The 11,956-nt window shown below is 36.1% G+C and overlaps 1 protein-coding gene across 1 annotated transcript in view; it reads right to left on the bottom strand.

Moving 5' to 3' along the window:
- The window catches only part of LOC110453394 (membrane-bound transcription factor site-1 protease-like), a 35,819-nt gene that overhangs the window by 4,015 nt on the left and 19,848 nt on the right, over positions 1–11,956 (bottom strand). Inside the window, exons 20-28 of the mRNA XM_021502322.1 lie at positions 11,163–11,258; positions 9,985–10,064; positions 8,650–8,842; positions 7,928–8,008; positions 6,611–6,654; positions 4,968–5,045; positions 3,523–3,666; positions 2,275–2,394; positions 1,497–1,623 (exon numbers count right to left, since the gene is read on the bottom strand). Coding sequence (XP_021357997.1) covers positions 1,497–1,623; positions 2,275–2,394; positions 3,523–3,666; positions 4,968–5,045; positions 6,611–6,654; positions 7,928–8,008; positions 8,650–8,842; positions 9,985–10,064; positions 11,163–11,258 — 963 coding nt within the window. The remainder of the gene's footprint in view (positions 1–1,496; positions 1,624–2,274; positions 2,395–3,522; positions 3,667–4,967; positions 5,046–6,610; positions 6,655–7,927; positions 8,009–8,649; positions 8,843–9,984; positions 10,065–11,162; positions 11,259–11,956) is intronic.

The following is an 11,956-nucleotide window of genomic DNA, read 5'->3' as shown; positions in this document are numbered from 1 at the left end:
GTGAAGGTCATTCATTTGAACAAACTTTGTAGCACTTCATCTCAGCATGCTACTGGCCAAATATCATCACCCTGAGCATTTTGGTTATTCAGAAGAAGTTGTTTAAAGGTTTTTTAATACAATTGACCCCTGTGACCTTGAATATAATTGAAGGTCATTCATTTGAACAAACTTGGTAGCCCTTCACCCAAGCATGCTACTGGCCAAATATCAACTCCCTGGGCATTTTGGTTATTGAGAAGAAGATGTTTGAAGTTTTTGACATATTTGACCCCTGTGACCTTGAAAATAGGTGAAGGTCATTAATTTTAACAAACTTTGTAGCCCTTCATCCAAGTTTGCTGCCGGCCAAATATCGACACCCTAGGCCTTTCGGTTATTAAGAAGAAGTCGTTTAAAGTAAAATATTGACGCCGGACGCCGGACGGACGGACGACGGACGCCGCGCCACGGCATAAGCTCACTTGGCACTTCGTGCCAGGTGAACTGAAAAATGTAGGAGACAATCTCCGGACAAAAAAACAAACAAAGGGCAATAACTTTTGCAAAAATTGTTGAATCAAAATTCTTTTCGAGGAAACACAACAACATATCGTGATTATTTAGCCTACTAAATTTCAAAGAAATCCGTCAAAAAATGTAGGAGGAGATGAACAAAGGCCAATAAATTTTGAAAAAATTGTCAAATCAAAATTCTTTTATGGGAGTCACAACTTCATATCATGATTATAATGTAAGTTTCAAAGAGATCGGTGGAAAAAGAAAGGAGGAGATTGTCAGACAAACGAAAGTTTACGCCGGACGGACGACGCCATACCATAATTCTCCCGTCAAATTTGACGAGCGTATAAAAACCAGTTCTCACTTTTTGACCAGCATTATAGACAAAACAACTTTCAACCATACTTGCAATGAAGATGAACTCATTTACAACCCTTCCATATTATTATATTATATTCAAAATTCCCATCATGACAATAAGACAGCAATATTTTCATATTTCAACAAATAAAGTACCGAAGTTTCTTATAAACATGCTAAAACATGCCTAATAAATGGAAAAACCCCTACAGACTTAACTCATCAAAGTATGACCCTACCCTACAGACTTAACTCATCAAAGTATGACCCTACCCTACAGACTTAACTCATCAAAGTATGACCCTACCCTACAGACTTAACTCATCAAAGCATCTTGAAAATCATTTGACGTAATAAAACAAATATTTCATCAAATCCAAATACAAGAATAATATGTTTTATTTTCACATTTGTGTGAAGAAGTACACGTTTGGAAAGTATTCTGAATGTGCACCTTTGAAATTGCCAATTCCATGTTAATCAGAGCGAGTATGGGGGAGCCTCAATCATTGACATGATAATTAAAAATTCCATCAGACAAGATAATCAGAAAATAATCTCCACAGGGGATATTTCTTTAGTCCGTATTTCGTGTTTCGTAATCGACCTAGACATACTATAGTGACGGTACGTACGATGGAGCGGATACATTCAGGGGCTGTGCTGCCGTCCAGATCAGTCTTGGACACTGCGGTAAAGGTCGTGACCTTGGTGACCCTAGGTGACCTTCTAGCACTTTTGAATAACGATGCAGGTGATTCCCTGTAAAAAAAATAAGAAAAGATGAGTGCAATATATTGATGCACCCAGATGTCATGACATCGGTGATCCAAGGAGACATTCTAGCACTTAACAGTATACTGATGACCATGTTTCCAATACAAACTAGAGAAACTATAAGGGGGCTCATAAAGATATACCCTTCTGCTTGTGCGTACATGTATAATGTTTCTGGAGCAGAAATTTAAATTTCAGGGGCCATAACTCGAGGAAAAATAATCGAATCACAAATTAATTTCTTCATGCACATGTACATTTGATGAAGTTTTACTGTGCCAAAATGCAAAAAAAACAAAAAAAAACCTGTTAAGGTGCAGTTGCGCTTACAAGTTTCTGGAGCAGAAATTTTAAAGGGCAAAAGATGGTCAGTAAAATCTAGTTACAATTGGTCATGTCAAAGTGACAGGTTCTGTGCCTTTATTTCTTGACTTTAAATCTAGTGTAGTATCAAAAGACTGCAATTAAAAACTAAAATTGTATGCAAAGGTAATTCAGAATGATCATTTGAAAACAAGACACACACTATTTATTAATTTTAAGTCAGGTTTTGGAAATTTGAATCCATGACTTATTGATTAGTTCAGCACTAAACAACTGGGCCCTGATCACGGTCCTGTAGTAAATGCTACCCACCCTCCATTCTCAGTGGAAGCTCCGCAGGAGGCAGGATGGACTGGTCCGTGCTGGAGAACAGGGGAACAAGGCTGTTGTAGGCCGTGTACTCTAACAGGGCACTAAGTAGCCAGAAACAGTCTGAAAAGCAACATATTAGTGTCAGTAAACAAGACCTAAAAATATTCTACAAGTTTGTTACTCCATTGACACCAATATGATATTCAATTTATATTTTTAATATTTTGTTTCACCAAAGAAATATATACAGTATATATTTTACTTTTCAGCACAATATTATCTGGTTTACATTCTTTCACAACTTTTTCAACAAATGCGAAAAATATTTTCCAGCCTGTCCTTACAATGAACCTGTAAACACGTTTTAATTAGCACACTTATAATTTAGCACTCATCCAGTCTAGTAGTGTTATCATCACCCTGAGCAAAATGAATGTAAATCTGAAAGCATGTACTTATATTGTTAGTATAGTACTACTTCTGTACAGAAACTAGAATACTAACAGGTCAGTAACAGGTCAGCAAGGGCCCCGAAATGTGCCTGACCATAACCCCTAACCCACCCCCTATGGTCTTTTTTTTTAGTAACAATGACCTTGACCTTAGAAATTTTCTTAGTCCTTATTGCACATCTACATATCAAAATGTATCAGAAAGTCAAATTTGATAAAGACTAGCCTTTGAGTAACAGTGACCTTGACCTTAATATTTTTTTAAATCCCTATTGCACATCTACATTTCACAGTGTATCACTTTGTCAAATTTCAGAACGATTGGCCTTTCGGATTCCGAGAAAATTTCTGGACACAAAAGTGTGGACAGAATGACAGACAGACAGACACAGAAAACGGGCACAGTGATTACTATAGAGAATATGCATCTAAAATAAAATGCGGGGCTCAAATTTGTGCATCAAAGACGTCACACGAAACACTAAAACAAGATCACCACTAAACATAAGTGTCATACTGGTAACATACTAGCCGATCCCCATCGACCAGGGAGAATTTCTCTTCAGCTCATTCAGTAGAAAGTAAGACTAGTAATACCGTTTCGGCAATCCTGGCGGAGGCATTGAAAAAATAATGACCTCTCAGTCTGTGATATTAGCATGTCTACATTAAACATATTTTAAAAGTGTACATACCATTATTATTTTTTATTTATTTTACATTCATTTAGAATAGATACCACAAGTGATCATGACACCAATATTCCTCTATACCGAAATGTTTTTTTTAAACTAACCTTTCTGCATGTGACTGTTGTCGAGACAGTTGGAGTCCCCAAACAGGGCGACACGCCCACTTTCTGGAGCCGCTGTGGTCTGGTACAGGCCGAGAATGGCCACGCCTTCCACCGTCTTAGCTTCTCCCTTCAGAACTTCATGACCTACCACAATACAAAACAAACACAGATTACTCATGGCCTCCAAATAACTAATATAATTTACTAGTAGGCAAGAGATGGAGCATCAACACCAGGGATTCCGTGAATCAGGAGATTTTATTTGTTGACTGTTTCGGTAGGCTAGGCCTGCCATCATCAGAACAATTTTACAGTGGCATAGTAGAGCTAAGCTACAAATTACGGTTCACAATATAATGACATCATGGATGAAATTGCTATGTAGATCACGTGATATAAACAAGTTTTGGCAGGAAATTGTGACAGCAATTTGGCAACGTTGTTATCGGCTACACTATAAACAGTGGTAAACAGCTAGACTGGCTTGGGTTGTTCTTCAATGACAATGAAATACAATGTCTACCCAAAGGACAATAGATATTACTAATAAAATAATAATATAGTTTACTGTTATCTTACAAACAACCAAAATACTTGAACAACAGCCTTGACCTTCGCACAAGGTCAAGTTCAAATAGTTTATTTATTTTAAGTCTCACCGGCTGTAAGACTTATGCACAATGTACTAAATACTTATGAAAGACTGTGAATTGGAAAGAAATATTTACATTTTTAAAGTATCAAGTAAAAATTAGCGATAATATATACTGTTTCTCTTCGCTAAAATGGTTTTTCGGCTACTGGCTGTTTTGTATCAATTAATGATATAATATACTGTTTCTCTTCTCTAAAATGGCTTTTCGGCTACTGGCTATATCAAGTAAAAGTTTGTCGTGTAAGAAGACAAGATACATTTCATCAATATTGTTCAAACTTCTTAATTATTATTATTTCATGCTTAACAAGAGAGGTCGCAAGGACCAACGAATGTTAAAATACTGAGAGAGAAAAACAATTGTAGCCTTGTTAAATAATACAGATTTCTGCATTTTAATATTTCACAACTTTTACAGATCTTCATTTTCATATTTCATTACTCTTCTAGATCTGCATTTTAATATTTCACAACTTTTACAGATCTTCATTTTAGTATTTCATAACTCTTACAGATCTTCATTTTAATATTTCATAACTCTTACAGATCTTCATTTTAATATTTCACAACTTTAACAGATCTTCATTTTAATATTTCACAACTTTTACAGATCTTCATTTTAGTATTTCATAACTCTTACAGATCTGCATTTTAGTATTTCATAGTTTTTACTGATCTGCATCCTTATATTCAATAACTTTTACAGATCTGCATTCTAATATTTCATAACTCTTACAGATCTTCATTTTAGTATTTCATGATAACTCTAATTCCCTTCTGTAAGACTTACCTTGATCTTTTAAATTATGACTTAAAACCACACCATCGTCAGGAAACTTTGCCAGACTTGTCCCGGAGGCATAGTACACTACAATGAAAGAATGTATATTATTTATACTTTATACTTCGAGTCTTAATTAATATATGTCAAATTTTGAACTATTTCATATGTGAATTCTATATTGATACTGTTCCATAATGAAATAATCTAAATCCAGTTACTGTGAAATCACTAATATATGTGGGTTTTTTAATTTCGTTGATTTTTTGGGTTATCTTCATCCACTCATTCATAGGTCCACGAAGAATTGACAAATTTGACATGCACTAATTCTCCATTTGAGTAAGTACTCGTAACCCACAATTTCATGTATCCACGAAATGATGTTTAAGTGGGAAACCACGAAATTTTGGCCCCTCGAAAATATCTGATTTTACAGTATCAACCCGAGGTACTTTACTACACAAGTAATTTATGATCCCAGGTAAGACTGACTAAATCAAATCCTTTATAACTCAGAAACCTGACCTTTATATAGGTCCAAGTTTAATTTCTATTTATGATCTTAGTAACAATACTTATAGTGATTAGTTTGGTTTGGTTTAGTATTATTTAACGTCCTATCAACAGCTATGGTCATTTAAGGACGGCCTCCCCCTGTGTGCAAGATGCATGCGTGTAGTGTATGTGTTTGTGTTTTGGGAGGCTGGGATATGTTCGTGTTTGTCTCCTTGTGATAGCGCGGAACTGATGCTGACTTTATAGTGCTACCTCACTGAAACATACTGCCGAAGACTCCCAGCAGGACACCCCACCCAGTCACATTATACTGACAACGGGCAAACCAGTCGTCCCACTCTTAAATTGCTGAGTGTTAAGTAGAAACTACCATTTTTACAGACTCTGGTATGTCTCGGCAGGGGACAGAACCCAAAGCCTTCCTCACAGGAGCGAATGCTAAACTAAAGGCCAAAAGTGAGGCATTGTCAAGGGAGACATTAAGAAGAAGAAAGTTGTTTAGAAAGAAGAGAAAAGATAAGATCCCAAATTAAGTCGTCTCAGTGAAGACTGACTAAGCTGAACCCTGGTTAGTAAGAGAAACCTGTACAAACCAGCCATTCAATTGGATCCTTCCAGTCATATTTATTTTTCTATTCATATTCTTTGTACTGTATACTGGAAAACTTTCACCCATCACTGGTTAAATCTGTATTCACCTGGTGTTAATTTCGCTCTTCACATAACTTTATTTACTACATATAAGTATATTGTTTACTAGTATTTCTTGTAATGATTTTTGTTTATTTCAGAGGGCAATCTGGAACAAAAAATTCTGGGTATACAGTATAATTGCAGTGACAGTGAAGACTGTCTAGAGTGACACCTGTATACACCACACCTTTTACTTGGTCTGGGTAAACAGTATAACTGCAGTGACAGTGGAGACTGTCTAGACTGACACCTGTATACACCACACCTTTTAATTGGTCCAACAGTCACATTTACATATTACTGTGTAAATAGAAAACCTGTTTGTTCTGACCTTAAACATCGATGTTCTGACCTTAAACATCGATCTTATCAAAGCTGTACATCAGCAGAAGAAATCTGACCAAATCTACAGTCAATATGAACAATAGTTTCAGACTTACTGTCATGTTCTCCCATCATGAAGTCTCCCTCGTACACTTGGTCACTGTAAAACATAACGATACAAGTTATAAGGAGTTCCGGCCAACTGTTAAGAAGGAGTTGTGCTTACAAGGTTTCTGGAGCAGAAACTTTAAAGGGCCATAACTCCAGGAAAAAATAGTCAAAACACAAAGTCTTTTCTTCATGCACATCTACAAACAATGTACTTTCAATTCCTTTCTTCATTCACATCTACAAACGATGTACTTTCATTGTGCAAAATTAAAAATCAATAAAAATCTAACACACAGATTAAAAAGAGTTGCACTTACAAGGATCATGGACAGACAGACACGCAGAGGGATAGGTTAATTCCTATATACCCCACAAACTCATTTGCAGGGGTTATAAATATTGCACCAGACACTGTAGTAACTTGAATTAACCCTTTCACCCCTATGTAACTTTAGTAGACTCTACCATGTATTGATATCGATGAGTCCATTATAGTTTACAGTGGTGAAAGGGTTTACAATCTGTAGGTTGTGTTACATGATCTTAGATACTATGTCTCCATTTCCTGAAGAAAACATATTATAGCCCAATAATTAACATCCAGCAACTGTGGAAACATGTCACAATATCAACATATTGTATTTATTTTAAATGTAAAATGTTGATAGAGCATATATATGACGTCTCCACATTTCCTCCTGCTTTGAAGGAAATGGAGCTAAATGTTATGTCTAACCAAATTCAATTAAGTCGAAAGTATAGGTCACAGTGACCTTCACCGATTTTTGTGTCATACTTTAAAGTGTATTTACTTATGAAGCTTGATCAAATGTAAGGAGAGTTAACGAGTAATGAAGCTAAACACAAAGTTTAACCCTTTCACCCCTATGCAACTTCAGTAGACTCTCCCAAACATTGATGTTGATGAGTCCATTATGGGCTACAGTGGTGAAAGGGTTGACTAAAATGTCTGACAGATGGACAGACTGACAGAAAGGGCAATTAAATATTTAATGCACACTGTGCTATGTGTGTAGGGGCAAACAAATAGTAAAAGTCTGCTTACTTAATCAATTATTCAATTATGCAACTGATAACATAAAGAATCAGTCTTTCCACGGAATATAAGATTTGGAGGTATATATATAAGATTTGAAGGTATATTTGATACATTTTCAAGATTATGTAACCCTTAGTACTTATTTAAATAGTGCAATTGTTGAAAACTGGGGGTACTCGTTTTAGGGGTGAAAAACCTTCCTTTGTGGGTTTCTGGGAACACTGTGAATGTGAAACTCTTTCTATCTCCCAGTCTTTGTTACCTGAATGCCATTCCAAATGGTGCCAGTAGGTCATTAGTGGCAGGTAGATTAGCCCCTCCAGTGTCTGGCATCCACCACTGTCTGTAACACACGACACATAATTTCTGTATAGTTAGTGATCAAAATCAAGGTTTTATATTAAGGTTATATGCTTATAGACATATACATCTATCTCCTTTCAAAAAAAAGTTCCATGCTAAGATACCTGTCGAAAGTTCTTTGTGAATAGTTGAAATTTAGGCCTTTCATGTATCTGGTTCAACCAGTTGAAACGGTTGAACCTGAAAGAAAATGACAGACACAGATCTGAACCGAGTCTGACCTCAGGTATATCCAGCATGTGTAGATTGAGGGGTCCAGACGTGCCTGACTGAAACTAAAATGCTGACTACTGTTAGTTTGCATTTTTATTAAAAATATTTCATAAAACCAGGTCAAGCCACATGCAGATTTTAAGACTGTAAGGAGGACATATTATTCTTGATCTATTGTTATTTATTCTCTGAAACTACTTTTTTTGAGCTCTGCCTATAGTTTGATCCAAGTGTGTTCGTTTATCGTAGAAATGTTTCTGCGTCACCTGAACCATTTCAACCAGGATATACAAATATAACCTTAGACAGGTGTGTCACCTGCCCTCCATGGCAGCCAAGTATTTTAGCGAGTACTTGATACTATAGGCTTGTACAAAAAGTTTCGTGCAAATCAAAGCAAACAAATACCTGGTGTTTTCATCATAGAACTTGACTTTCCTCATCACAGACACGTTATACCAGTCCCCGAAGATGATGATGGACAAGCCGTTGTCAACGTCGCGCTTGAGTTTGGTCACTTCCTCCGGGAAATACTCCTCCTCAGCATCCACGATCATCAGCGTCCCGTACTGGCTGGCATCAAAACAGGTGAACGGGGAACCTACACCCGCAGGAAGAATACACACGGAATCAGTATTAAAATCATAGTATGCTGATTTAATACATTATTCCACTCAATACACACAAAAATTACATCATTTCCCCCTATATACTCATGGAATAACATCAAGCCTTGTTATTCCAGCCACTACTCTCAAGCCTGTGTGATGGAATTTTTCTGTTTGTCACCTTGGTAAGATACTAGCCGCTTCCTACCGACTTGGCTAGGGAGAATTAATCTTTAGCTATCGAGAGGTCCCAGGTTCGACTCCTGGCATTGAAGAAATAATGACCTCTGTTAAATTGATGCCCACGTAGAAACCAAGATTATATTGACAAATATCCTCAGTGATACTTTCACAAGAATCGCTATGACCTCTGGAAAACTCGGGACAAGTTCTTTCCTTGAAGGGGAATATGTCACCCTGGTAAAATACTAGCTGCTTCCTTCCGACCTGGCAAGGCAGAATTCGGTAGACCATAAGACTAATAATCGAGAAGGTTAGACTCCTATAATGACCTCTGTTACATATACAACTCTTCCCCAGTGATCCAGTTATATTTTAATTTTAGCCACTAAGAAAATGGTGACTGGATTTTTAAGGCATAGTTATTATATTCAATACACCCATAATACGTTGAGTTAATACTCTACATAGCAATAATACATTTTTTTTTCTTTTATCATTGGTATCTATACATAAACATTTCAATGTTAACTTCCTCCTAACACTTTAACCACTTTTATTACATACTCACTAATAAATACAATTGCTCTAACCCATATCAGCCCTCGCTGTATCACACCCCAAAACCTGTATCAGCTCTCTCTGTATCAGCCCACAAAACCTGTATCACACCCCTTTTGAAAAAAAAATGTTTTTCAATATTTCAAAAGAAAAATAGATCATAAGATAGTAGATCATTACGTATTTTATTAGTTAGTATGTAATAAACAGAATAAAACATGTCTTTTTCTCATATCACATCAAGTATCAACCCACGACCAATATTAGCCCTCAGGCCTTCGTCCCTCAGCCCTCTGGCTGATATTGGAATCTCGGGTTGATACTGGGTTTGATATGGAAAAAGGCATGTATTATTCTCTATTTTAACCAAAATGATGGACCCCGTTGTTCTCACCTAAGACCTCCACAAAGTAGCCGCTACTCCTCAGATGTTGGTACATGTCTTTGAAATTTGTGTGGATATGATCCCCATTCCTGAAAGAAAAAATAAATCAGAAAATGTAAATATCTCTTTCAATCTGTCAAGGTCAAAGTGACAAACAAAGCAACAAAATACAATTCTTGGTTTTGAATAATTAACGATATTTTTGGTCTGAAAACCTATACAGCACTTTAGAATACAATGTTGCTGGACCAAGACCAGTTCTGTGATGTTTTTCCATTGGGAGCTATTCGGCTCAAATTCTGGGCCCATTTTCATGAAACCATTCTCACTATGTTCAAACTTTGAATCCATGCTCACGGCCAATTCCTTGTCAATGATAAATGATCAAAATTTCACACTTTTTCAATGATTTGGAGGAAAATTGAAGAGACTTTAAGCCGAAAACTATTTTCAGTATTTAGACTTAACTTTCTGTGTCGCATGATTTCAGCAATGGACGAGAACGTCAATTTCAGCAAATAATTCTTGTTTAAGTATGGGAACTGTTTCATGAATCATGTCTCATTATGAATCTTTGCAAACAGTCTGCAGGAGGTTAGAATTTGCAGGTTTTATTCAGCGCAAATAATAATTTAAAAAAATCTTTACGAAAGACATTTATTGCACTTAAGATTTACATTTTAAGAAAACCTCCAATATGAATTGCAATTAAATTTTAGACATTTAGTACATGATTGTAGCGTAGTTATACTGTATACGAGAAAATGTTAGCCACAGCTGAACTTTTGACCTTTTTTTATCTTGATAGCGCATATAAGAAGACAACATACAATGTACAGTAATTACATGTTTATGGCGAAATTAACACTAGGACTACATGCATTTTATCGACAAAGGGTGAATATTTGACCTGGCGACAGTTTCCCGGTATACAGTACACCATGGCCACTTGCATATATATGACAGAACATACTGTAAAATCACAAATTTTTGTGGGTTTTTAATTTCATTGATTTCTTTGGTAATTTTCGTCAACAAAGTATTTACAAGTTTGATATAAAGCAATTTTCTGTTTGAGTGGGTACTCTTAATCCACAAATTCATGTGTCCACAAAATGGTGTTTTGTCGGGAAACCACGACGTTATGGCCCCACAAAAAATAACTGATTTCACAGTATATGACATACCAGTCAAGGGGGTCATTCTTCATCCTTAGGTTGTCCCTCGGGAAATAGCCGGGCGGGTACCGCAGGTTGTGATACTGGTCCCAAAGTACACGTTTACTGAAAGGAGTAGAAATCGCAAGTACATTTGTGTTTTGGTGATGGGATATATCTCACAATATTTTATCAAAATTGTACATTGAATTGGTGTTTTACTGTTGTTGGGTAAACAGGTCTAAATTTCTGTTATCTCTGTATATTCATGGTATTAATATTTGCATACTATTAAATTGTGTACTATCTGTGGTGACCGTGGATATATAACGAAAGTTACCAACTATTCAGAATGTCCTAGAAAACATGTTTAAATAAATATATAGCTATATGTTATAAAATATACAGTTTTTAATGAATTATCACCATGCAACTCAAAACACAGTCAAACTAATTTATCCAGTCGCCACTCATCCTGTTGTCCTCTATCTAACCAGAGTCTGGGGCTACTATGGCCTTTTTTATACTAAATCATCCAAGTAATCCATCCATTTTTGTGGAAATCAAGGTGTGCGGATAAGCAAAGCTCCACTGTGTATTTGATGTATTCATATAGAACAAGGTTACCGCGAGCGGTATATAATACGCCCGTCACACATTGAATGAGCAGTTGTTTGTATGATTGAAATATATGAAGTATTTGTGAGTAATTGATATTAAAAGAGAAATCATTCAACATAACTGGTAGATCAATGAGTGCAATACAACATCATGGAACGCATGCATCGCATTAATGAAACCAAGGGTAATAACTCCAGTAATTA

The sequence above is a fragment of the Mizuhopecten yessoensis genome, unplaced genomic scaffold (assembly GCF_002113885.1).
Source record: "Mizuhopecten yessoensis strain PY_sf001 unplaced genomic scaffold, ASM211388v2 scaffold7283, whole genome shotgun sequence".
NCBI classification, from domain to species: Eukaryota; Metazoa; Mollusca; class Bivalvia; order Pectinida; family Pectinidae; genus Mizuhopecten; species Mizuhopecten yessoensis.
Note: the sequence above shows the minus strand (reverse complement) of the source record. Positions and strands in the feature narration are given on the sequence as shown.